The following is a 25,671-nucleotide window of genomic DNA, read 5'->3' as shown; positions in this document are numbered from 1 at the left end:
ACCTAAATTCTACTTAGTTGAAAGTTGTATTCAAAACCACTAGCATGTTCGACTAAAAATATGGTACGTTTATAAAACGGCATTTCAACGCGCAGACTTGTGTTAAGTGTGGAATACAAACTTGGGTTCTGCGCTTTGTTCCCATAAACGCTTTTCAGGTAAAGTGGGACTACTCAAACATGAAGTCCATTATACACAGTTAAACAGTTTTATTCTAAATTATAAAAAGATACAATTTTGTTTAGTCTTAACGAATCTACATTATTCAACTTTGATCCATAACGAAATCCGAATGCGTAGAAGAATCTTTCTGAATCGATTCATAGATAGGCTGCAAGTCTGACGAGCTTTTGATCTGGTTTACAAAGTCGTTGAGATGTGGATTCTTGTCTAAAATTAATTAATTCAGTCAACACTTCAAAAATCAAAGGGAAATTTTACCGGCGTCAGGGATGCTCAAAAGAGCAGCTACAGCTCGCATAGCAGATCGCTTGAGCTCATCCTGCTTCTCATATTCCTGTTTTACGGAGTTGGCTTTAACCTTCAGAGTTAGGGTTACGCGCAGCGGCTCAATTAACCTATCTAGCCCTAGAAACAATTAAAGCGCATGTGTAGACTTGAGTCGCTTCAAAAAATGCGTAATTCTTACTTTGTAAAACAAATCCTGGGCATATCTGAGAGAGCCTGGCCACCATCAAATAAGTTAACATTTTTATGTCGTAGTGGTCTTTAAGACCGGATTCTACGTGATTAATAAATTCAAAAATGTCTATTTTATCTAGGCATGAATCCAAGAGTGTGTACATGCATTCGAATGCAGCTTTTCTAATATCTAAACCGTCATCTACGGTGTGTTTGAAGGGGCCCATTTCCACCTCACGAATAAGATCACGCTGTAAGGAAAAACTATTATTTGAGGCAACTTCATGTGTGAGTGCTGCATGGTCTTGTGTGTAGCTTATTTTAAACACTTTCAACAAATATGGAATTAAGTTGCTTCAGTTTTCTCTATAAATTTTGCCACATTTTTCTTGTCCAGTAGACACCTATGATTACATGTTAGACTGAGCCTGCTTCTAACTGAACGTTCGTATACGTTTTCCCTATTTTGATTGTATGTTGATTGAAGAGAATAAATATTTGTTCAAATCTAGAAACTGAAGTAAATTGCTTTTCTACGTCAATGTTAATGATTAATGAGCTACTATTGTTTAGAAAAAAATGCATGCATGCACATTACCTGAGTAATAAGTGCATTCGATGCGGAAAAAGCTATTTGTAGAATAAATTTTTCAATTAAAGTCCTCCACTTAAGATTAACTCCAAAAGATTTTGCTCGGTTTTATTAATAAACGTTATGCAAGACTTAAAGATTTTTTTACTTACGACTTGCACTTACCTTAATATTAGTCTCATTGTACAATTGCGGTAAAATGGTATCTAAAAGATCGCGAATTAAAGACGGTTTATTGTGTGCTGCTGAATTAAAAGCCACTAAAGCAACTCTTCGCACATTTAGATCTGGATCTTGGAGTGCGTTTAGGAACTCCCCAATGCAGTGCCTTAAAAGCGGATCGATCGATGCAGGCTAGGAAAAACATTCTTGAAAACAGAATTTTACCATAAACAATCAACCAGTCTACCTGATCAGAAATGGTGAACTTAACGGCTGTGACTACAGTTGTCCTCATCAAGGGAGAGGGCGAATTGAGGGACCTCTTCAGTTTAGGGAGGAGGTTGGTAGGGTCAATTAAGGTCAATTTACCCAAACATTCAGCCACGACGTTCCTAGTTCCCTCCTCCTGACACTCGCAATGGCAATAAAGTTGGGACCAAATATCTGGCACAAAAGGAAGTAGTTGTTGCACTCCTTCAGTTGTTTGTGAAAGACATGTTATAACCTATGAGTACAAGTTAAAAGAAACGTTTGAATTAGATACTCAAACAAAAATATTACTTCTTTAACTGAATGCAAGAGAAGATACTGCCTTTTAGGCTGCTCTTGGCTCTCTTTCAAAATGAAAGGCAGATACTCTTGAAGATTCCCGATACAAATACATCCTAAAGCATAACTAGCAGCTGATTTTACTTCTTCAGATACAGCACTGAATGAGTTTAAGATAATCTTGATATTGGGAGTTGGAGTCACGTCCCTGAAATGAAAAGTAACGTTACGAATGTTTTTTTAAGGTTTTGTTGCTACATCTAGTTTTACTAAGTTTTAAGCAAGTTGGATTAAGAATTTAAAAATGCTCTCTAAATATTTTTCGTGTCATGGACGGCAGTATCAAAAAGATTTATTTACAAATATTTGTCTACATCCTTCTATTACGCACATAAATTTAACGAATATATCTTAAATCCTTTTAGAGGTACCACCGTATAACACTTAAAAAAACTGAAAAAACAACTACGTGGCAATATACACCTCTTAATTGAACCAAACCCAAATAATTACATTTTCCTCCCAATTTCCCCCACCACAAGAAGCGCGAATATCTGCTGGGAATCCGACTTTGGGTTATGAATTTCAGCCATAAATTGTGCAATAACTAGACCAGCTTGTGATTGAGAGACCACCGAAATAGCTGCTACACACTTCGCGAGTGAATAAAACGCCTGTTTATGCAGAGTCGTCGATTGATTTGTCCGTAAGTTAGTGATTGGCATAAGTAGCAACCTCAGTAAATGTTCGTAGGAGGCACCATTTAGTTTGCATCTGACTAGGGATTTGAAGAAGTCCAACATTGATTGCAAGGCAGTACCTAGAAAAAAAATTAAATACAAATGCCTAAAGGAAACATCAATGGCAGAAATTCTTACCTTGCAAGAGGGGGCTCTTAACAAGAATCATAACTTGCGGCATAATGCCATTGTTAATATCCTGCAGCGCCTTGGCATGATATATTGCTATTGAGTTTAAAATAACTAAAGTCCATTGAGCAATATGAAGATCTGACTCATCTAGCAATGGAGGAACTTCTGCAATGATGGGCTGAATTAGCTGGACTGTCATCTTCTTATGGTAGTTCTTGATCAGGCAATCTATTAACTGAAGTGTGCTTAACTTAAGAGCTCTTTGGTTTTTCCTTAGGAACAAAGCCAAAATTGGCATCGCTTCTGGCAAAATTGGTAATTCAATACCCAGTGGCGAGCTGGCAATTTTTTTTAGTGCCTTTACTGCGGTTAGCCGCGTTATTTCATTTTTAAGCCTGTCTAAAAATAAGGGCAAGCAATAGGGTAATTCTCCTTTAAGTTGATCGCCCAAGTTGCAAATAACTTGTCCCATAGTAGATATTGCTTTTTCCTTTACTTCCTGGTCGATGTCAGATGCTTTAAGTCTTATTAATGTACATGTATAAATGTCTCTCGTGTAGGGTGTGAAGTCGAAGCCTGTGTGAACCTGCAGAACAATCAAAATCTAAACCCCTTCAACAAAACAGTTAGAAGAAACTCTGTTATATACCTGCATTGGTCTGATAACTTTAACGAGTTCCTGCAATACGCCAAGTGCTTCCGCCGTAATTTTATAGAATGGATCCCCCACTGCAACGATTACCGGCTGTAAAATTGTGTCGATGTACGGATGAAATACTGTTGGAGGATGAGTGGTAAGCACGCAATAAAGAAATGATAGAGAGTCGATTTTCATATTGCTACTGGCGTTCTTTTCACTTAACGAGTAAAGAATTCCCGGAATTAAGTCGCCAATATGCGATCCCAAAGCTCCAGGAAGAACAAAACACACTTCTTTGAGAAGTTGGAAGCAATCTTGCCTAAAATTTTCTGAAATGTTTATTATTTTTTTAGGAGAATTAAATAATACCTCGTCTTCATGCTTTTCTCTCTCATCTGAAGCTGAACACCTCTGACAAGCAGTGCAATCTGGCCTTGAAGCAATGACATAGGAGTTTCCTCCTCATCATCCATAATCATTGCATTAGGGTCTAAATTTACGTTAACAGTTGACTTGGTTTGTCTTAATAAAGCTATGTAAGCATGAAATATGTCAGACTTGACATTTTCTTCCCTCTCTACAACAAAAGAGTATTATTATTGCTCCTCAAGACAAAATTCATACTCACCTTTAAATCTGGCAATCAACGCTGGCGACAAAACCTTATAAAATTCGGCCAGTAATTCATGACGAGTAGTTATAATAGCTTCCAAACATTTAGCAGCAGATCTGCGAACTTTCCAACTCATATCATCATCGTCGCTGTATTCATCATTCTCCTCGTCGTCTTCGTCTTCCTCTGCTTCAAGAGTGCCCGCATTATCGTCATCGTAATTATAATTAGGATCAAAGGTCATGTATTGAAGACATAACTCGGTTATCTAACAAAATTCGGGCAATTATGCCAAAGCAACGCAACTAGAAACTTTGTACCTTAGGTATATTTGGTGTGATTTCTTTTGGACATCTATTCACAAAGCTTTCAAAGGCTTGTAGGCAATATTCTCTCAGTTCTTCATCGTCGACATTGCATCGTTGCAAGATTATTGGGACGAATTTCTCAATGTGCTCTCCAAATTTATGGCCCGATTGACGACTAAAATTTAGTTTTTCACAATTCAATTCAACTATAATTGGAAGAGATTTACCATACTGCAGCTACACATTGAATGTAAGTACGGGATTGTGAATTAGCATTATTCGATTGTAAACCATCATGCAAATGATCAATCAATTTATTATACAAGGTGTTATTGCATGAAAGGACCAGATTACTCAAAGCACTAATTGTTCGTTTTCTAACTGCTTGACGTTGAGATTCTAACTGAGGTAGCAAGGCTGCTAATATTGACTGATGAAATGATTGTAATAATGGCCCAAAGCGCAACAGTAAATCAGCTATAATATCCAGAGCTTCAAGTTGAACTGACACATCTTCTTGCTGCAAAATTTATTATAAGAAATAGTGAGATTATGAAATTACAAAATTTACCCGTTCAATTGCTGTAGTTAATCTACCAGTAATTCTTTTACAAATTGCTCCAGACATTCCCATGAGAGACTGAGGCAACTCTGCTATTACAGTTTTTAGTCCTATGCTAGAAATATCACGCAATTGTTCTTTATCTGACACCATATTAATACACAGAGCTTCAACTATGGTATCAACTTGATATTCTTTAACTTTGTTTATGAGAGGACCCAAACTAAAATTTATAAAATCTTTTTTAGAATTTATCTTTTTGAAAAATGCAAAATTTTGATTAGACTCACCATTTAACAGCTAAATTCTGGACCTCTCCATTCTTGTCTTCGAGCAGTTTCAAGAGCATTCTTACAACCTTACGTTCAGAATCATCATCTAGCTTGATGCTATCCTTTTGAAGCTCTGTCATCAAGTCATTGGTCGCCATAAAACGGAAGTCTTTGTCTGATGATTGCATCTAAGAAAAAGCCATTACATTTTTCAGTTTTAAGGAATATTGGTAAAAAAAAAAATTTCTTAGATGTAGGTTTTCTCAGAAGAAAACACTTGCAGCAAAACTTGTAAGAAAAGGTCAGAGGGAATATGAATGGCATAGTCAGGCTCCTAACATTAAAATAAAGAGAGAAAGATAGCAAAGAGGTATATCTGGGCTAAGTGTTGAAATGCTTGCCTATAACACTGATACATACATACAAATCTCAAAACACTTGGTACTGTTCAATTAATAAACGTAGTTGGAGTAGTATTTGGTTAAAAATTAAAAAAGTCATTAATAACCCTCAAATGAGTATGTATATCAAAAAACAAAAAACTGAGTATTTGTTAGGTATAAAATTCATTTTTAGTTTCAAAAATCCCAGGAAAACTTGAGAGAACCACATTAACCATCCTAAGGGTCAGTATTAATGAGATTGATCCTTAGTCATTTTATCCCTAACAGATGAATAATGAAAAAAATATTTTGCTTTGATAAAATAGGTTAAAACGGGTACCTACATAAACAAGAAAATCCTTCAATACAAACATGTTTTAATTGACCTAAAACATCAAATATAAAAATCAACAATTTGGGTGTTTAAGACAATTTATTTGAAATACAGTTTAACTTCCTGAATTATATCTAACACAACACAAAATAAACTTTTACCAATATCACTTTGGTATATCTACCATAAATTATATCATAGATATGCTAAAGTATAGAGTTATATACAAATATATATAAGGATAAGTCGCAAGAATCTCTTCAAATTTTCACAGGAAGAGCAAGAATCTCATAAAAATATTATCAAAAATTAAACTTTTAATAGCTGCTGATGCACAAGGAAAACATTTTAGAGATATCAACCTATTTTTTTACTGAATTTTAGTAAATAAATGTTAGATTGAACTCAACTACTGACTGATAGGGACAGGTGATCAAAAGAACAAGACTTAAAAGTGGTTAGTGAAACATAGATACAATTACAACAAAGAGTATTAGGTTTTAAAAAAACCAAACTAAAGAAGTGAATGTCGAGAAGGCCTTGATTAGGTGTAAGTCTATGCATAGGTGTAAGTACTAATGTAAATCAGGCTTCTTATGAATGATCTTGATAGTTAATAATAGGGGTCCATACATTATAAAAATACATTTGAATACATACTACAAATTTCACTTACCTTTTCCAAAAGGTTGGCAATTTGGTAGGATACACTTGCCATGATTGAACTGCTATTAAATCCCAGTTATAGCGACAAAAACTAAATTCTTGGTAGATATTATTTAGCAAAATTTTAGTACATAAATACAATTTAAATACAAAATGTAGGGTTAAGTGTTATGTATGTGAATTATCATATTTAGCATTCGTAATTATTGTACCTATTGTATATAAATAAACGAAAAGTATATGATTAGCTTGCGAATTAATATAAGTTACACATTATTTAAGGAGAAAAAACTCGAATTTTGGAGTAATCGTAACGAAAATACAGATATTCAAAGCCTACAAAACCCACAATTAAAAATTCAATTCAATCAAACAACTCCTTAGTTCAGTGTTCACTGTCAGTGATAGTGTTTAGTCAAATCAGTGATGGTAACCTTTTCGACTTAAAACTCCCTACAGACAGATCAGATGTCCCTACAATATCCCTACTATTTAGTAAAAATTTCCCTACAAATTAGCTACTCCGAATATCCCAATATCAATCTGGGTTAAATAAATGTTCCAATATTACTTTTACATTATTTTTCACTTTTTTCTAATAAATAAAACGCAAATTTGGAAAATTCTTGACGTTATGGTGAAGGGTGAGAATAAAAGTACAGCGAAAACTCGCTTAAAAAGTGATTGGAAACCAGGGTTACTACACAACAACTTCACTTTACACATCTATTACCAAATTACTTGAGATATGAAATCGGTTCGTACATAAAAACTTTGGTATTTCCCACATAGCACCAAAACCGTAGCATATCTGCAATGATAATTCGAACTTCAGATAGTAAACAAAAGATGGCGTTGCGGATCAACACTGAAGGGTTTTAATTGAAATTACTTTATCTGAAATAATGAACTAAATTTTAATGTTTATTGACTCAGGAATTAGAACAATAATTATTGATAAAACTTCGCAATGGTGAAGATGAAAGCCCCTTTTTTCTCCATAACTTGATGGTCAGGGATCGGGTATATGATGGTGACAGTGACACTGACAACCTGGTGAAATGACGCTGGGGAGGTGGGCGAAGGGAAGCGGGTTGAAATGAAAGGGACCGAAAAGGGTCAGAGGGTGGAATTTGGGGGTTTTTGGGGTGGAAGAGGCAAGGAGGAAGACGAAAGGAGATTGGCTGGCAGCCGAAGCCGAAGCGCTGAAGCTGAAGTCAACGACTGAATTTTCGTCCTGAACAAACTCCACTCTTTTAAACGCTGTATATAGATTATTTTAGCTTTTAATTCAAATAATGTGTTAAACATGTCTACACCTTTGAAAAACTGTAAATTTGCTTCTGCACAGCATTACCGTCATGCCGAAACATAATCGTCCCCTTGCAGGGCTGCTGGGACAGTTCTTAGCCAGGTATATTAATCTTTATTTGCATTTCTTTAGATGGCCATGCATTGAATCAAAACAGCCTTAAACCTACTCTAGCTGATATTCCCTAGATATAAATTAGTAGACAGCATTAGAATCTACAGAAAACCCCCCTAGATATCGCTTTTTTTAGCATAGTTTAATTTTTTCTAATTAAAAGAAATAAATAGGAATGTTACAATTAAGGCTTTATTATTATTGAAGAATGATATGAAGAAACTTTCCTATCTAGGATTTTCTTTAAGCACCTCACAAGTTATGTTACCGCAACTGTAGCAAAAAGTAGGCCCCAAGTATAGGCATTTGCTTCATAGGCTGCATTGTAAGGACATCTTTTGACTTGTTATTTTATGTAATTGGTTTAGCATATGGGCATTCAGGTTTTCTTGGATTGAACCCAAGTACTATCTCAAGTCTATATTCAATCGAAGAAAAAAAAAGATGTTTCGATATGTTGCATGCTAACTCCTAAATGTTACTCATTGTTAATGTCTTGATTTTTAAACAAAATTTGCAAGAATAATACTATAGGAGTGACAAAAGTATGAAAGTTGGCCAAAATATTGATTATCCAACTACCTATACAGGATGCTTCAAAAATGCTGTGACAAACTTCAGGAAAAACCCTCTTATAATTTTTTTAATATGGTCCACCTTTTCCATAAAATACAATAATCTAAGCAAACTTACCATTAATATAGAAAATATTCAAAAATAATGCAATGCACAATATACAAGGGATCTTGTGAATTGATGACCATAGGTTATGAGTAAAACCCTGAGTCAATTTTAAGTCAAAAATGTCTTATGCACATACATACATCCAAAACATTTGCTTGCTTGCTTCAGTCACATAGGCCTAGGCAAGGAAAGGCATGGCCTTTTTGACTGGCTCTCAGCCTAAGGCAAAATTTGAATAATATTTGCAGGACCAGTAGCTTTCAACCCTTTTGGATCTTTTAACCATATATGGGAGGAATCTAAAAATAATGTAACTGATAGAAATGAAGCTTAAAACAACTGATTATTAATGTTCACCAAGGTTCTAAGCAGAGTAACTATAAATTAACTCTGTTTCTGACACTTAAACGTGGGTATCTAGTAGATAACCTGCACTATATGGACCTTTAATTTAACCAACGGGCCCTATGCTTAGCTAGTTTTCATACTAAGTCACATGTTCAATCTATTTTATTTAATTACATTTTAATTGCCTTTCCTTGGCCCTGTTTTTTAAATTTATTTCCGGGCTTATTTAATGGAATTTCGGTTTTGAGTCAGTTTTCTATTTTTTCCGTATTTTTTCTCCCAGTATGAACCTAAGTATATTTTAGCCCGAAATTTGGGTGTTGCGCACTACTATCTATTGCATGACTTGTTTTAGCCTCCAATTTTACTACATATCTCAATCACTTAAATAGAGTTCTCAATTTAGTTAATAAATACTATAGATTCTAGACAATCACTAGTTGTAGGGGAAATATAGAATTTTTAATCTCTAATGTATACTTGGATATATTCCCTTGCAGAAAATGGAGGAAATAACTCCTTCACTAAATCTAAAATGGTAACGATGAACTCAGATAAGGCTGCTATCAAACGCAAGCCAGACCCTTCAACTTCAGGTTGCAGCATTCAACCGGTCATCAATGAAAATACTAATGCATTGCAACAGCCTTATATCTCTGATGAGTCTTCTAATTTTTTGTTATACAAAAAGGTAGGAATTTCCTCAATTCCCCAAAAATAAAGGGTTTGACAAAGATTTACAACCCGCCACATGCCAATATTCCAGATGGAAAAAATCATTGAAAAAATGCAAGATGAGACAAGCGGGGTATCTGTGCGCACAGTAAAGTCTTTCATGACCAAAATTCCTTCCGTTTTTACCGGTGCGGATCTGATAACTTGGATGATGAAGAATCTGGATTTAGAGGATCAACAAGAAGCCATGCATTTGGCCCATTTGATAGCTGCCCACGGCTATTTCTTTCCCATCGATGACCACATGCTTACGGTCAAAAATGATGGAACTTTTTATAGATTCCAAACTCCATATTTTTGGCCGTCTAATTGTTGGGAACCTGAGAATACTGATTACGGTATAGATTCTTCAATGCTTTCCTGCCTAGCTTTGAAAGCACTGTTGTTGGTTTTAGCCGTTTATCTTTGCAAGAGAACAATGCAAAATAAAACCAGGTTAGAGTTAGCCGATTATGAGGCCGAAAACCTAGCGAGGTTACAAAAAATGTTCTCAAGGAAATGGGAGTTTATTTTTATGCAAGCCGAAGCACAAAGCAAAGTTGATAAGAAACGCGATAAACTGGAGAGAAAAGTTCTTGACAGCCAGGAAAGAGCTTTTTGGGATGTCCATAGACCAATGGTAGGTATGCCCACAGGCCTGCAAAACGGGCGTCCGTGCAAACGTACAGAAGGTTCATGCTTGGCAAATGCTTGTGCAACATTAGAATTGCCCGTGACTTTTTCATTGATTGAATTTATTCAAGCCTGGATGTGTAAATACGACAGAAGTCGACATCAAGAAGGCCTGCCAAATGAATAAGCCCAGTAAAGGAAAAATTGGGGCACCTAAATTATCACCTTCAACTGCGAGCTTTCAGCCTAAAGTATCTGAGGAGTCTCTTAGGAAACAAATCGAATTATTAAAATGTCAGCTAGAGAGGCGAAATATAAAAGTTTCTAAAGCTGCGGATTCGTATGTATTTCGCGAAGTTATTCTATGGTCTGACCTCGGCTAATTATCTTTATAGGTTTGTTGCCTACTATGAGCAATATTTAGAGTACGACCCGTTGTTTACCCCTCCCGAATACCCCAATCCTTGGATATACGATAGCACTGAGATGTGGGAACAAGAGAAAATAGCAAAGGACATATCAGTTCGACGTGTAAGAAGGTGGGCTTTCAGTCTACAAGAATTATTGGCGGACCCTGTAGGTAGAGAACATTTTGAGAAGTTCCTTGATAAAGAATTTAGCGGAGAAAACCTCAAGTGAGTCAATCCAAGACAATTTTTGATAATATTTGAAGCATAAATACGTAAAATCAGATTTTGGGAGGCAGTCCAAGAACTGAAGACGTTGCCGCAAAGCCAAGTCCAGAAAAAAGTTAAGGAAATTTGGGATTACTTTTTAGCTCCCGATGCCAAATGCCCTATAAATGTTGATTCTCATTCTTATGAGATAACCAAGAAGAACATGGAAGCTCCGGACCGATGGTCGTTCGACAATGCTGCTGTAAGTACCTATTTTTGTAGTATACATGACGAGACATGGAATAGAGTTAAAACAATATCTATAGCTCTATTGAATATAACTGTGTGAATTTTAAAGGTAATTTTAAAATAAAAAGTTGCATATTTTAATTTCATTTCGACGATTTTGAAAGAGTCGCAACTGCCTTTTTTTAAGAAACGTGTGTTAAAATTATTTTGCCTAAAAACCTTAAATCTCTAAGCGTTTTCGGCTTTTTGAACAATGAAACCATGGTTAATTTCCCTTTCCATTGATCAGGTATCCCAAATAAATAATCTTCTTTTTCCACGAAATGGCGTTTGGCGACATTGATGATAAATCTATATTTACGCAAATGCGGGAAAATTTACTTGTGTCGAAGATGTCCCAGGAAGTAATCGACCCCAAAGACCTTTATCTACTATTCCCATTTTATTATTGACTTTTTGGATTGTTCAAGAAACACTTTGTTACTTCTAATTTATCTCCTTATCGCGCAATTAACTAGTTATCGAAATCTAATACGCACATTCCTTCAACGTTTATGGTTCTGCATGCTAACGTGTGCTCTTTAAATATGTATCAAAGTTGGTGAAGACTGATTTTGCGCTTTTGATTGCGCGAGTTCAGATGACACATTTATCTTATCGTTTTCAGGCCCATGTTTATCATCTTATGAAAAGTGATAGCTATTCCAGATACTTGAGGTCTGAAATGTATAAAGATTTCTTAAACGGGTCTAAGAAAAAGGTGAGTAAAAGTAGGAAAAACTCTCATACATCTTTGAAACAGGTTTTAATGAGTCTCTTTTGTGTTTCATGCAGACATCTGTTAAAGGAATTCGCTCAATAGTATCATTTTCTGGGAGGAAAGACAACCTAACGTAGGAAAAACGCGTATTATTGTTATGTAATCAAATTAACTAGTTAGAGACCGAGCGAAAACTAGCGACAATACAGTATCTTACTGACTTTAAATTTATGGAATCAGTTGTGTGACTCTAAAGCATGCAAAACAATTAAGATTTTTGAGTTCCGCGTAAGCACTTTAGTCGCCGGTTTTGACCATTGGTTCTCAGCATTATAGTGGCGTAATTTGACCAGTTATTGTTGGTTAATTCAGCCACTGCGCCACTAAACGCACATTTTTGTTGCCACGCAGTTCTGGATTAGCACTGCCAAAGAAATAGGAACCTTGTATTTTGCACAATGTACCGTTAGCTTGGTGTGGTTAACAATTTTTTTCCGTCAACACCAACACATTTAGGACAGTTAAGTAACTTTTCAGTAGTTCGCTTTACATTCTAACCAATTGAAAGTCGAGAGCAACATCCCCGTGATGTTACTAAAGACACATGAGTAGCAATAAAACCAAATTGGCTGAAAGTTGATTTTCCCGCGCTCTTTGTAGGGAGGTGTCTAAAATTAAGGCCATTAAAGGTAATATCCACATCATTTCAAGGTTTTTAATTAGGTTTCATTTATTAACATTTCAAAGTACCCTTTGCATGGCTTTAATTTTGGATGCCTACTCAACCCATGCATGGGTACGTGTTTTAAGACAGTGCTTCGTTGTAAATACTTAGATGAATGATTTTAGTATACGTACTTAAGTCTATAGTGAAAACATCACTTGTATTTTTTTAACACGTTTTAACAGGGGCTCTTTGTAGGTGATTGTTTTCTTCATGTAAATACTCCCTACGTATTAAAGTATAAAATAGAGAGCAATAGCTTAAAAAAGTACCGATTAAGAGTGTAAATCATCGTATCTGTTACACTAGTTTTAAAGCATTTTGCTTTATTTATTTCCATCAAGAGTCGGTGTTAGTGCAGGTTTAAATTAGGAACTTTCAAGCCAATGAAACATCAAACATTAATTGAAGAGTCGCTCTTCATTAGACTGTTATTGGTTTGGCAATAATTATTTAGGTACAGGTTTACTTCGGAAAACTGTCTGTAAAAGGTTAAAAATGGATTGTATTTTTGGGTCAACCGCATCTGCGTCTGTTCTCTCGGATGGGGGAGATTGTTCCATGGCTTTTGGTGTTAATAAAATTTCAAGACGTGGTGCACAAGTCAGCTTGTACCTATTATTAGAACTTTATATCGTATCATTTCCAACTAGTCTGAATAGCAATACTACTGTAATTGTTACGTTGTTAATATTTAAAAGAGGTCCCTTTTGAATGGTTTGTGATGGGAAATCGTAGTGTTAAAAAGTTACAGACTCCTTTTTCTTTCATCCATACGAGTATTATATGAAAATTAGCTAGCTTTAACAACGTATACTTTAGTTACTGATAGGAATAAATACTGTAGCAAATTGTCCATAATTCCTAGAAATGAAGTCTTATGAACGTTAACTGTGTTTTAATTTTGTAAGTATACAAGTTATTCAAAATTTAAGAAATCCTGACCTGCATTTTTGTTTTAATGTGTTTGTCAGGATCTCGAAACTCCCACATGGTTGATAATTTCAACTTTCATTGATAGATGGCAATAAATTTTAGATAGGTATCTGCAGAACGAGTATTATATCTCGACTCACTGCCGATTACCATAGGTTTTAAAAGGTGGCGCTGATATGCTATAGCGATCAATAAACCTTCTTTTTGAATGATAATTTTCATGACCCACAAAAATTCAATAAGGATCTTGAATAATGCCGCAGCTTCCTGATGAACTGCATTAATATTCTACTAGAAAACAAAAATGTATTAATCTTTCTTTACATATCACACAAATTCAACAATAAATAAATAAATAAATAAATAAATAACCTAGCACCCTGGACTATCTCTCTTCGCTGCTCTCTCCACTGCTTTCTCCACTATCAACTGCCCCTTCTACAGTGTCAACCACAGCATCGTTAATGTCATCGAACACATCGTTTTCCTCACTTTTATCTTCATCCTTGATTGTGAAATTCTCTTCCTTTACTGTAGTGCTTTCAACAATTTTGTCCTGGTTGTTGGAAGCTGTTGATATAGGACTTTTACTAGTAGTACTAGGCTTCCTCCTTTTAGGTTTGGCAGTAGTCACTCGTTTAGGAGCATTTTTCTTCTTTTTTGGTTTATTTTCTATGAAAACATCACTGGTAAAAACAAAAAGTATTTTCCATATTTCATACTCACTAATAGGCTTTTCGACACTTTCCTCATCGTCGTCATCATCATCAGCCACCAACTCCTCATCACTATCGTCTTCTAAAACGTCATCATCATCATCATCATAATCATAATCATTGTCATCATCGTCATCGTCGTCATCGTCATCATCACTGTCCTCATCCTCAACCACCGGTAAAGGCTGAGCAGGCTCAAGTTTCAAGCCTTCAGGCCCAAATCTGAAGCAAGATAGCCTCATTGCGGCTTCAATCTCTTCAGCTGACCGCAGCTCTAGGCCGAGACAGGCATTGAAGTTTTGCTCCTTTCGGCCAATATTGTAGACCCTCCCACAGAATTTGGATATTCTTCCTGGTAGAGGCAAACAAATCGGATCGGGGTTTCTCCCTATCAATAATTTTACTTGTTGGAGATATTCCTGTTTGAAAGTTCATTCTTTTACCGGACACAGTGGTGTTAGTGAGCACTCGATCTGCAACGCTCATGGATATAGCCAGTTTATCTCCATTAAGGTATTGGAGAGTGGCACATCCAGGACCCTTTAAGGCTACCAACGGTATGTTAAAGTCTCGGCAACAGTTGCAGGTAACAGCGGAGCAGTTGCAATATTTATTGGTCGGGGATTCCTGTCTTTGTTTGTCGCTTTTAACACGCCGATTCAGCCTTAGAGCTTTGCGCGGTTTGTGAACATGGTGTTTGTCTAGAAATAATAGTTATGTCTGGAAGATTATGATAAATACTATGGAAGAAGTTACCTATGACAGCTGCAGAAGCAGCGAAGGCTAGAAGAATGAAGACTAGAAGTAATTCGATGATGAATGTCAGTTTCATGTTGTTTCGATTCTTTTCAGGAGTGTCTGGCTATTCTAAGGAAGAACATATTGTTAGCAGGTAAGTATTCTATATGTTAGTATAACATTGTGTCAACAACCACATTGTGCATACAAGGTGTCGGAGATTTTCGTATATAGTAAATATCTCAAGACCATACTGAAAATATTTTGAATATACAGGGTAGCGTTCATTAGCCACCCCGCAACATGACCCGCCAAACTTGCAATTATTTCAATTAAGCCACCCTTAATATCATTAGCTTTTGCCTATATTAAACGATTTTTGAGAAAATGACCTCCAAATATTTACATTTTACAGTTCCTAATCAATCTGTAATCGCCAAACCATTTTAGATAGAGGAAATTGGTTTGCATTTTTTAATTCTGGTTTTGTCTTCCGGTATTTTCAAATGTGTGAAAATGCCCCTGGCACGAATTCCTGCAACTTTTATGTTTAAGCTTTTCATGAATTTTTTATAAGTTCTGAGATATGTAGGTGCTTACTTACTGTAAACAAAAATCTGGGACACCATGTATAGGGGAACGGATTAATATTTTTCAATGAAATTTTGTCCGAGACAATAGAAGTTGTAAATGTAGCGTTTCAAACATTACATTCCAAAATCAGTAAGAGTTTTACAGAGCGTCCCAAAAAAATAAATCCCAATGACCAAAGACGTTTTTTGAGATAATGAGACATCCAATAAATATTATTATGTATTGTATTTGTATTCTTTGATAGATTATATACATCTTAATTCAATAATGATTAATAAAAATAATCATTTTTATTTCTATTTTTTTGGTTTCATCAATAATTCCGATGAAGGAACAACTAGTGTTTAATCTATACAAAATTACAAAAATGTTCAGTTTTTCCTGACGCCTAATTGCCCTTCTATTTTTTTAATTAAGCCGTCAGAAAAGCACTAAATTTGGTACACATAACACCCGTAACTCAGATTCAATTTCAACACTATACATTTTTGTAACGCATATAGACCCAGTTACAAACAATTTCATCAGCCTAACCGAACGACTAACCAACAAACCGACGTCTTCATATGCAAAAATGAATAACTTTCCACTTTCTTCACACACATATGAGTACTTACTTATTAACACTCGACAACTGGTTTTATCGTACTATTCTCAAACCGGAACCGCATCGGTCTGATCGAAATACCTCCCGAAGCATGAGGCTTAACGAAAGAAAGTAAACGCGAAGAAAGGTGGGGAAGTGAATGTCGGTCAGACGACACCGTTCCAAATTAGTCAATGCTAGACTTTATTTACAAGAAATGCAATAAGTTTTGGTAAAAGAGGTCGGAAATGATGGAGGAATATTAATGGCAGGCTAAAGGATCCTAATCAGTAATAAGGTGATTTTGGAAATATGGGTACCTAATTGGTATGCCCATTTGATGTTTGGTTTTCAGTTTGAATTCTTATATGGAAGTGGTTCGGTTTTAATGGGAGCGACTCTCGAAAAAAACGAACATTTATTTAAAATTTCATATTTTTTACCTAAACATAAAGACTATTATACATTATAAACATAAAACAAACATGATGGTTGATTAATGATTTTATCTTTCTTCCAAGTTATTGTTGCTCCCTTTCCGCACCAATGGCCTTTGGGTTGAACTGGTTTGAGAGTTCCTCTCAACACTGCAAAAAAAAAAGGAATTGCAACAATAAAACCCCCATATTCTCTCCAGCAGTATCTACCTGTTACTCCGGGATGACGAACCGCCCCTTCTAAATATGCCAGTAATACGTTCTCTCAAATCCTTCTTGCTCCCCTTTTCTTCATTTACGTCGGAATTTGAGTTGTTTCTGGAATTGTCCTGAAATACTCTCACAGTTAATTACATCAATTCACATTTTTTAAATTAAACTTGCCTTAGAGCCGAGGCCCTTATTACTGGAAAAAATACCTGGATCTTGATCGTCGATGCTCCTGGATTTGGTGAGACTCCACAATCTGTTCATAAATCCTCCCGCGCTTTTCTTCCTTTCCCCCGTATCACTTTGAGTAGAACTAGTTGAGAGCCTACTATCCACAGTGGAATCACTAGGCTTGCCCCCTTTAGCGTCTGTGTCCCATTCTAGAGACTGCGAACTGGTCTGGAGGCTAGGCGAGCTGTCTTTGTTCTCGTTTCTCCATATTTTCTGTTCCGCCTGTAAGTTGTGTTCCAGAGATAAGCTCTTTCTGTACAAACTTCCTTGTCGTTCTAGTGAGCTAACTTTCTTGACAGTTGATCTACTGTATCTGGCGCTGCCAACCTGCTCAGCTTCCGTGGAAGTCGCTCTACGCATTCCTGACCGCCTCAGTCTTTCCCTTTCTTCTTCATCTTCGTTGTGTTTCTGCATTCTTCTCAAATCTTCAGTGCCTTGCACTAACATTTGCATTACTCCCTGTATTCTTTGCTGTTTATCCTCAGGCCCCAAGGAGCTTCCACGAACTCCAGTCACTGGGGATGATTCCCTTGACTTTGATTTTGTTCTTCGTGGTGGTGTAGGAGTGTAACGAGTGTCTTCTTCTTCTTTGGAAAAGAACAACTCTGGTGCTAATTGCTTGAGAATGTCAACTTGCTCGATAATCTTCTCAATCTTTCGCTCCTCTTCATTCTCTAGCCTCCTACGAGTATACTTCACGGTCTTAAATTCGTCTCGTTCTTTCTCATAGCGCTCCTTCTCTCTACGTAATTTCTCATTTGTTGTTCTAAGTTTTGCGTGAGCATCCCTCAATTCTAGCAAATCGCACTGCAGCTCGGTGGCCTTCCTCTTGGACTCATCTTGCTCTTCATCAGCAGATTTCTTAAGCTGATCATACTTTCTCTTCGTTTCTAACCTCTCCTTGTCCCTTTCCCTTTCAGCTTCAAATAGCGTTTGCCTTAAATCTCTGGCGAGGGTGGCAGTTTCTTGAAGAAGCCTTTGCTGCTCTTCTCTCTCTTTATGCCAAGCTAGCTCCATCCGAGTTTTTAGGCCCATTATTTTAGTTCTTCCACTGTTTAATACTTTCTCTTCTTCTAACTCATTTACTTTAGAATGAAGCTCTAAAAGGCGGATTTCCCAAGATGTCTTTTCTGATATCAATTCAGTCTTCAGCCTTGAGCTTTCCAAGCGCGCTTCTGATAATTCGTCTTCCATACAGTTGATTTGCTGGTCTAGATTTGCAATTTTTGATTTGGATTCTTCTAGCTGGAATGTAATTATTTGGATTTATTTATTTAAGAATTTGGGACTTTACCTCATCATAATACAATTTCTCCTTTGATCCTATTTCAATATTACTTAATTTAGGGGAATGTTTGAGTTCAGCCATCGATTTCTGAGCCATTTCCAGCATGTGTTTGTAGTTGTCTCGCTCCCGCTTAAATCTCATTACTTGATTTTGCAGAGACTGCATTTCTTGGTTGACGAGGTTTAGCTGATTCTCGTATCTCATTTTGCACTCACCTATTTCTGTTTTCTTAGTTTTTTCAGCGTTGTGTAACCTATCAAATCAGAATTATTATCAGAAATGCAATTTGTAGAGCTGCACATTATAGTGATTAGACACTACTATAGTAACTGCGTTTTGGAAAATAATCACTCACTTGATTCTAAGATGTTTAAGTTCCTTTTCCATTGCCGTTGAATCAGCACTAATATTTCTCTGCACTTTGTTCACTTTTTCGTAATCGTTTAATTTTCGATTTAACTCATCGTTTTCCTTTCTCATATACTCCATCTGGTCGTGAATCAGATCGTATTCCTTCTTAATTTGGTCGAGTTCAGATTGTTTTTCTTCGAATAAAGCCTTCAGTCTTTGTTTGTCGATGTCATCTTCGTTGAGTCTTAAGTTGGCTATATCTCTAAGTTTTTGTTCCAAATCTAATTTTTCTTTAGTCCAGGCGTCGCTCTTTTTCTTGTAGGTTTCTCTCAAGGCTTTCAGTTCTTGTTCCAGCTGGTCGTAGTCCTTTTTGAGGTTTGTCAGCTGGCTGAAATGCAGTTACATGTCAATTGATAAAAGGAAATTAATATGTAATTTTACTTTTCTAGTGTCTCAATTTGCATAACTAGCTTGGCCTTCACAACAACATGCTCCTCTTCGAGGATTTCGTATTTGGCACTCAAGTCGTCATACTTTTGTCTTTCCTTCACTATAGTGTCTTCTAGTTCTAAAAAAATGTAATGGTATTGCAAGAAATTACTGATTTAGGCCAGCAAGCTTACTCTTAATGGATTCTTGGAAATAGTCAACTTTTAGTTCTTGCTTCCTTCCTCCAATCGAGGCGATTTCCAGACTTCGTATTTTATTCTTCAAGCACTCCAGTTCTAGATCCCGATTCTTCTGTTCTTTCTCAGAGTTCCCCTTCAAAATCTCAAACTTTTTCTTCTCATTTTGCACTTCGATTTGCAGCTCCTTCACTCTTTTCTCTAAGTCGAATTTACTATTTTCTCTCTCATTTACAACTTTCTTCAGTTTCTTTTCCAGATTCATATGATTCTTATTGGATAGCTCTAGTTTTGACTCCAACTCTGAAACTAAAAAAGCTTTCTCAGCGAGAGAAGTTTTCTTTTCTATTTCAAAAAGTTCAACATTTCGACAATATATGTGGTCTTCCTCAATGCCATTTGTTTCCAAGGATCAAGGTCAATTACACACGAATCTCATCATTTAGTAAATTCTTCCAAGTATATGGCCCACACGTGCACCTTTTCGAAATAGAAAGAAGTTTCTTTCACTGTCTTAAATCTACTAACTTGACCTACTGCATTTTAATTTGTTTAGTCCCTGTCCCGCTAGGTTTACGTTTTCTGATTTGCTGGAAAATGGCTAGCCATTCCTACCTTGAGACAGTCGATCCTCCAATTGCTTTATAGTCTTGTTCTTCTGCTCTAGAGAGTCTTCGTAACTCTTGATTTTCAGGTTAAAAGTTTCTAATTGCGCCGAAAGCTGAGATTTATCTTTTTCTAACCGGTTTTGTATATCCTCCAGAGTTTTGGTTTTATTCTTTTCTTTTTCGATCTAAAAACTACGGTCCTCATATGCACTTTTACTAGCTACCAAACTCACCTTGTTTTTCAAGTCTTTGCTATTATCTTTTAGTGATTTATCACATTCTGAGTATTTATTTTCTAACTTTGATAAACGATTCTCTAAATCTGATATCTTTTTATCTTTCGATAAGTTCTAGAAAATTATAATTTACAGAACTTGTTTACAATTAGTGTAAAAATCTACCTCATTCCTCAATTTCCTTAAATCTTCAGAATCTTTCTTCAGCCGATCCATTTCGTTATCTTTTTCTTGTAGGGATACTTTGAGGCCGTCAATCTGCTTATTTAATGTTACAAGTTCCTTGTTTTTGGATTCGAGGTTTCCTGAAAAATAAAATTGTAAATATTTTTTGTATTTATTGACGTAGCAGAAATTCTACTTAAGTGCTCTTTGAGTTGTGAAATCTGGGTCTCTGCTTCATTTTTTTGGCTTTGTATTCTTTTCTGATTCCTCTCTAACTCCTTCAATTGATCTGTAACCTTACTTTTGTCACTCTTTGTATTTTCCAACAACTCAGTCAGCGTCTTTATTTCCGAATTCATTTTCTCAGTCTTCTGAAGAGTTTCTGTGCGTTTGCTCTTCTCATTGTCTAAATCTTTTTTAACTCCTTCAAATTTAACTTTTAGTTCTTGTAATTCTTTAAGAGTCTTCTCCATCTCCACTGACTTCCCAACATCTGCACTTCCTACTTCAATAGTTTTGGCGCAGGTCAAAATATCATTTATTTCCTTCTCAAGGTCTGCAACCATGGTCTTTAATTGATCCCTTGAGGTTAGGGCTGAGATCTTTTTGGGTGTTCTAGTGGCGAACTTCATAATTTCATTCTTAAACCATGAAATGGCTAAGCTTTGTATGTTTCCTGTAATATTTCCCTTACCTTCACCTTCTCATTTTGAGACTGCTTAGACTTATTGCCATTCACTAGAGGCTTATCACCAGACTTTGCAAGTTTTCCATTGAGCAGCAGTACTTTACTCTCCAATCCTCGGTTATCGGCCTCAAGTTCTTCAACTTTTTTACGCAGGACAGAAGCTTCTTGCTCGCTAAGCTCAAGTTGCAGCTTCAACTCTTCCAAGTTTTCATCTTCAGAAAGACTTTTCTTGTCATCTGATGCTGCACTGGATTTTCGGTCTCCAGAACTGAGCTTTCGACCTACAATTTTTTATTTTTTATTTGAAGCAAACTTACGTTACTTTCATGTACACCTTTTGCTCTATTGGCCATCTTCTTCAGCTGCAGCACCAATGATTCATTATCTTCTTCTATCCTTGAAACTTTCTTACGCAAATTTTGGCCCTAGAAATGTTACATATTGGTCAATATCTATATTGCTTTAGACTTACATCTTCCTCTGCAAACTTCAACTGTTCCTTCAAATCTGCTTCTCTTTCCATCGAATCCTGCAAGTCTCTGAGCAATTGTGATGGATCGTCCTGAGACCCTCCCCGTGTTAATGATTCTCTAGACAGCTTTTTCTAAAATCAAGTCGTAATTTTTGTGGATTTATCCTAAAACTAGGTGTCTTACCGTTTCACAAAGTGGAGGTTTTACTCCTGGTGCCTTCTTCACAGAGGTCTTAACACTCTCTTCTAATTTCCTGTTGGATTCTTCTAATTCTTTTTGTAGCCTCAAAGATACCTCGTTAGATATCTTCAAGTCTTGTTCCAGTTTTTTTATTAAATCTTGATTTGAGATTGTTTTCGGGTCAGCAGATATCTAGAATTTTAGTGATTAATGTTTGGTGTTGGGGCAAATAACCGCCTACCTCTGCCAACTTTTTTTTCATGTCGTCCCTCTCACCGTCAAGTTGATCCACTTTACGTTCAGCTTTTCTCAGCTTAAATGACAATATTCGACAGTTTTTCGTTGTCTGATCCAATTCTTTCTTTATTGATGTGTATTCGACTGCTTGATCCTCCCTAAAACATCAAAAGTTCTGGTTAGTACAACGGGTTCAGAGAAAATTATGTAAATATTCACCGGAAATTGTCCTGCATCTCCTCAATCTGCTCCTCCATTTCTCTAATTTCTTTCTTCATGTCCTCATTTTCATCCATGAGCTCTTCACAAACAGTTTCAGCCGCAAGTAGTTTAGACCTCAGTTCATCAGCCGTTTTCTGTGCTTCTTGTACTGTAGGCCGGAGATCCAGCTCAGCTTCCAGCTCTTTGACTTTCAGCGTCAAGCTACGTTTTTCATCCTTGATATCCTCCAACTGCTGTTTCATGTCGTTGCACCGTTGCTGAAGCTTCAGAACCTCGGAGGCTGAAGTTTTGCTCGTAGTAGTTTCCATTGCTGCCAGTCTCCTGAGCAATATGTCACTTTTCTCACGCTCCAGTCGGTCGCATTTCGACTTTGTAGTTTCTAGTTCTTTCTTCAGAGCTTCCAGCTGTTCTCGCAGCTCATTGTCTGTTCCCACTAATGTCGTATCAGTGGTGTCTGTTCCGGCATTACTAACAACATCATCTTGGTCACCACTTGAACTAGAAGAGTCCACTGACTGCTCTTTTTTCAAGTTGCGTTTAATCTAAAATTAGGCGAACTCGTTGATTTCTATGCAACTGGAAGTGTTTAAATCACAAACAAAATCACACAGTGGGACAAAGTTTAACAAGTCCGGGAATGTGCTTCGATGTGTTTTAAAATGAACCTAACTGCGCAGCGGTAGATGTTGAGATTGATCGGTGACAGTGCATGCGCCGGTGAGGTGAGTTCCTCTCGTTCGGAATGCCAAGGTACCAAGTCCTGATTGGTTCGGCACGGCCATTGGCCATTAGTCAGTTAGTCATCCAGTGCCCAGTGGCGTTTTTAAGCCTTAAGACAATAACAGAAGAAAAACTTCTAGAAGATTATTCCCTCGGATGATATTATATTGCCACATTTTGTTACCTACTTTGAATTAACTTTCAATGCTCCAAACTAAATTCTCTAAACTACTTAACAGAAATCCTTAGCGCCTATCTACCATCGCATCAAATACGAAAGCGCTTCGATGCCCACACGCCAGCCGGGGAGTATGTGCAAAAGCGGACTATGTACAAAGAACTTTTAGATTTCAAAATTGAGGCCGAAATGAGACTGGCTGAAAGCTTTGTGGTTGTGGAAGCTTTTGGGGTTAAACAACACCTATTAGTTACTTGAACAGAAAGATGAACATGTGGTTCTTCACTGATTGACTTTACTTCGTTTCCATAGGGTCGTCTTATACTTTTTTCAGTGTTTTCCTTTATGGCTTGTAATTTTTTAACCCTGGCTGCTAAACTATCATTCTTGTCGTATATTGAGGGTCTTCCTTCTTTAAGCAATGAAAAGCTATCTGAAGCTGGTAGTAATTGGTGCTAATTTTGTGCAAATTAGGAATATTTTTGCATACCGGTCCTGTGCTCCGGCTCAATAGGTTTTGGTTTCCTTTTGGGTAATTTAATACTGACAGTTGGAACTGCATGCGTGTCATCTTCAAGGTTAGCTAAGTCTGGAGTTGAGGTCCATGACGATGGGTTTACAAATTCGGTACCGCCGTTACTTCGTGGTGGATCGTTTTTACCGGCTAAATTTGTACTTGACAACCAACTTTTGCTGTTATTTCCGTAACTAAAGACATACGCACAGTGCAAAACGTGATTTCTGCTATACCGGATTAAACTTACGCAGAATTGGATAGACTTGGAGTGGAAGCTGTGGATATATCTCGCTTTAAATTTGATTCGTCCTTCTTTTTCCCACCATGCTCCTTATAATCTCTAGAAAATTGAGCTTTCCATAGATGAGAAACTTAGATATTTAAAAAACCGGCTACCTGAAACATCGCTTGCACCTTGTGGGCCATCTCACTTGAGGATGGAACCCTAAGGGGCATAACGGGTCTCCCCTGGCCATTGGATAGAGGCTATGCATGATATCTTATTTTTCTGAAATAAAGAAATTAAAATCTTCTTTTGATAGAGTGCAGTTTGCCAAAACTTGATTGCTGTTCGTTGCGCAGTCTTCGGCTAAAGTGGTGCGTTTTTTAAAATGGTACATCAGCTCATTTTGAGGATTTCTCTGAGTCTGGAAATAACAAAAGAAACTCAAACCTGTTGTGTCTTACGGGAGTATATATTTAGCCCACGGAATAAATTAAAAGGTGTATGTTGAAGAGAATCTGATCTTTTGTACACGTAACTAGCATTGCTCAGTAGTAAATCTAGGGCGAACTAACAGAGTGAGTTGGTAGATAATAAAAAATATTCACCGTTTTTGGAACCTTTAGTTTGCTTTATCTAGAAAGCTAATGTATTGTTTTTTAAACATTTGTGTTGATTCTAAAATAATAAATTAATAAACTGCTTGCGAAATAGATGCCTTGGCACGTTGAAGGAACTTGCGCAATCACATTCCATATGATTTGACCATAGCTATATTTTGTCCGCTTAAAAGGGAAATGTTTTTTTGGTTTTAAATAAATACCTAAAGAAAACTGTTGCTATATTTAAGTGAACGTATTTTTGAATACTTAGTTTAAATTTAAAATTGCAGCCCTGAAATGCCACTCACAGGAAAATTAATTGCAGAAAACACTTTTATGACAATACACGGCTCGTTGGCAAGCCTCATGTGCATTTTTTGTTTTTGAAAGAAGTGTCCGTTTCCACTAGGAATTCTCATCATTCCTCAAAGACTTATAGGTGGTTTATTTATTACGTAAACATCTTAAGCTCAAGTCAAAACATATGGGTTGACTAAAAGCTTAACAGCTTCGATGTTCTGTTATCAAGTTAGCGGTACTGTAGCTAGTTATGTGGTATATTATACCGATCCTCGAATAACTTTTAAAACACCTAGCTTAGGAGATTAATGCCTTTCGTGGAGTGCCCCTTAGAAAGTTGTCACGTGGAGGAAAATTTGCTTAAGTTATATACTTACTTTCGAAAAGTCGACCTCCTTTATAAATAGAAAAACGTAGTTCAGCTGTACAGCATTCTGGCGATACTTCCTAGGATAAGCTTAGTTCACTCACCAAAGTAGAAAACAATAACTGCATAACCCTAAACTCGATTGCTAACCAAGGAGTACACATGAAACTATATATTACGTGGAATAATAGGGGAAAAAGGGTATAAAAAATTGGGACACCCAGCCTCGGCAATATAATAATTCTGAGACGTCAGTTTTGCGTCACGTTAAATTTAGCAACTAAACCAGATTCGTAGCTTATTTAAAAATAGGAACTTTGCCAGAGGATAGGTAGTACAGCGTCTTTAGGCAGCACACTATTTTTAATGCACCTAAAATGTGTAGACCCGTTTGTAATTGGTAAAAATTCCGCACTAATTTTAATTGAAGAAACCTTTATTGCTCTATTAAGAGGCCAGAAAAAACCTGCGCACCAAGCGATAGGAAATATT

At 36.5% G+C, this 25,671-nt stretch overlaps 4 protein-coding genes across 7 annotated transcripts; 1 reads left to right on the top strand and 3 right to left on the bottom strand.

Annotated features, from left to right (window-relative positions):
• Nucleotides 1–189: 189 nt before the first annotated feature.
• Cand1 (Cullin-associated and neddylation-dissociated 1) lies at nt 190–7,121 on the bottom strand. Its single transcript, XM_066398968.1, has 16 exons — nt 6,606–7,121; nt 5,231–5,400; nt 4,950–5,163; nt 4,606–4,898; nt 4,391–4,553; nt 4,086–4,338; nt 3,827–4,034; nt 3,467–3,776; nt 2,824–3,403; nt 2,459–2,765; nt 1,958–2,153; nt 1,644–1,901; nt 1,400–1,588; nt 650–893; nt 442–588; nt 190–390 (listed from the first exon to the last, which is right to left on the bottom strand). Exons 1-16 carry the CDS (start codon nt 6,645–6,647, stop codon nt 266–268), a joined length of 3,699 nt encoding a protein of 1,232 aa, XP_066255065.1. The 5' UTR covers nt 6,648–7,121; the 3' UTR covers nt 190–265.
• A 557-nt stretch (nt 7,122–7,678) lies between these two features.
• RSG7 (Regulator of G-protein signaling 7) lies at nt 7,679–13,641 on the top strand. The gene is made up of 9 exons (XM_066398969.1): nt 7,679–8,009; nt 9,554–9,744; nt 9,820–10,126; nt 10,184–10,407; nt 10,532–10,740; nt 10,796–11,035; nt 11,093–11,279; nt 11,934–12,026; nt 12,101–13,641. Exons 2-9 carry the CDS (start codon nt 9,589–9,591, stop codon nt 12,161–12,163), a joined length of 1,479 nt encoding a protein of 492 aa, XP_066255066.1. The 5' UTR covers nt 7,679–8,009; nt 9,554–9,588; the 3' UTR covers nt 12,164–13,641.
• Nucleotides 13,642–13,974: 333 nt separating this feature from the next.
• On the bottom strand, nt 13,975–16,580 carry LOC136414783 (coiled-coil domain-containing protein 1-like). 2 transcript variants are annotated; one of them, XM_066398971.1, is made up of 5 exons: nt 16,289–16,580; nt 15,159–15,269; nt 14,846–15,103; nt 14,413–14,790; nt 13,975–14,358 (listed from the first exon to the last, which is right to left on the bottom strand). In XM_066398971.1, exons 2-5 carry the CDS (start codon nt 15,232–15,234, stop codon nt 14,072–14,074), a joined length of 999 nt encoding a protein of 332 aa, XP_066255068.1. In that variant the 5' UTR covers nt 15,235–15,269; nt 16,289–16,580; the 3' UTR covers nt 13,975–14,071. The 2 variants fall into 2 exon arrangements, with proteins under 2 accessions (XP_066255068.1, XP_066255067.1); XM_066398970.1 differs by having other exon boundaries at nt 16,352–16,580.
• A 141-nt stretch (nt 16,581–16,721) lies between these two features.
• On the bottom strand, nt 16,722–25,512 carry LOC136414780 (putative leucine-rich repeat-containing protein DDB_G0290503). Of its 3 annotated transcripts, XM_066398966.1 has the most exons (23): nt 25,190–25,512; nt 24,248–24,334; nt 24,084–24,195; nt 23,935–24,027; nt 23,661–23,878; nt 23,425–23,609; nt 22,270–22,814; nt 22,055–22,208; nt 21,817–22,005; nt 21,633–21,764; nt 21,495–21,585; nt 21,167–21,441; nt 20,669–21,113; nt 20,473–20,612; nt 20,305–20,421; nt 20,079–20,256; nt 19,461–19,772; nt 19,279–19,405; nt 18,842–19,225; nt 18,493–18,739; nt 17,142–18,443; nt 16,968–17,086; nt 16,722–16,907 (listed from the first exon to the last, which is right to left on the bottom strand). In XM_066398966.1, the coding sequence occupies exons 3-23, from the start codon at nt 24,179–24,181 to the stop codon at nt 16,826–16,828; spliced, it is 5,433 nt and encodes a 1,810-aa protein (XP_066255063.1). In that variant the 5' UTR covers nt 24,182–24,195; nt 24,248–24,334; nt 25,190–25,512; the 3' UTR covers nt 16,722–16,825. The 3 variants fall into 3 exon arrangements, with proteins under 3 accessions (XP_066255063.1, XP_066255061.1, XP_066255064.1); XM_066398964.1 differs by having other exon boundaries at nt 24,084–24,334; XM_066398967.1 differs by having other exon boundaries at nt 23,470–23,609; nt 24,084–24,334.
• Between the last annotated feature and the right edge of the window lie 159 nt (nt 25,513–25,671).

Source organism: Euwallacea similis, chromosome 18 (assembly GCF_039881205.1).
Source record: "Euwallacea similis isolate ESF13 chromosome 18, ESF131.1, whole genome shotgun sequence".
NCBI lineage: Eukaryota > Metazoa > Arthropoda > Insecta > Coleoptera > Curculionidae > Euwallacea > Euwallacea similis.
This window is presented reverse-complemented; position numbering and strand designations above follow the sequence as displayed.

What these genes read in the sequence shown, in the direction of transcription:
- LOC136414780 (XM_066398964.1), bottom strand. Translation starts at nt 24,181, where the DNA reads ATGCATAGCCTCTATCCAATGGCCAGGGGAGACCCGTTATGCCCCTTA. An exon ending in TTTCCAAGAATCCATTAAGA is followed by an intron (nt 19,406 to 19,460) that starts GTAAGCTTGCTG and finishes ACATTTTTTTAG; the next exon opens with AACTAGAAGACACTATAGTG. An exon ending in CAAATTGAGACACTAGAAAA is followed by an intron (nt 19,226 to 19,278) that starts GTAAAATTACAT and finishes ACTGCATTTCAG; the next exon opens with CCAGCTGACAAACCTCAAAA.
- Cand1 (XM_066398968.1), bottom strand. Translation starts at nt 6,647, where the DNA reads ATGGCAAGTGTATCCTACCAAATTGCCAACCTTTTGGAAAAG. An exon ending in GAGAAAAGCATGAAGACGAG is followed by an intron (nt 3,777 to 3,826) that starts GTATTATTTAAT and finishes AGAAAATTTTAG; the next exon opens with GCAAGATTGCTTCCAACTTC. An exon ending in AGTTCACCATTTCTGATCAG is followed by an intron (nt 1,589 to 1,643) that starts GTAGACTGGTTG and finishes TGTTTTTCCTAG; the next exon opens with CCTGCATCGATCGATCCGCT.
- LOC136414783 (XM_066398971.1), bottom strand. Translation starts at nt 15,234, where the DNA reads ATGAAACTGACATTCATCATCGAATTACTTCTAGTCTTCATTCTTCTA. An exon ending in TGCTTCTGCAGCTGTCATAG is followed by an intron (nt 15,104 to 15,158) that starts GTAACTTCTTCC and finishes TATTATTTCTAG; the next exon opens with ACAAACACCATGTTCACAAA. An exon ending in AAGTGTCGAAAAGCCTATTA is followed by an intron (nt 14,359 to 14,412) that starts GTGAGTATGAAA and finishes ATGTTTTCATAG; the next exon opens with AAAATAAACCAAAAAAGAAG.
- RSG7 (XM_066398969.1), top strand. Translation starts at nt 9,589, where the DNA reads ATGGTAACGATGAACTCAGATAAGGCTGCTATCAAACGCAAGCCAGAC. An exon ending in ATTTTTTGTTATACAAAAAG is followed by an intron (nt 9,745 to 9,819) that starts GTAGGAATTTCC and finishes CCAATATTCCAG; the next exon opens with ATGGAAAAAATCATTGAAAA. An exon ending in GTTTCTAAAGCTGCGGATTC is followed by an intron (nt 10,741 to 10,795) that starts GTATGTATTTCG and finishes TTATCTTTATAG; the next exon opens with GTTTGTTGCCTACTATGAGC.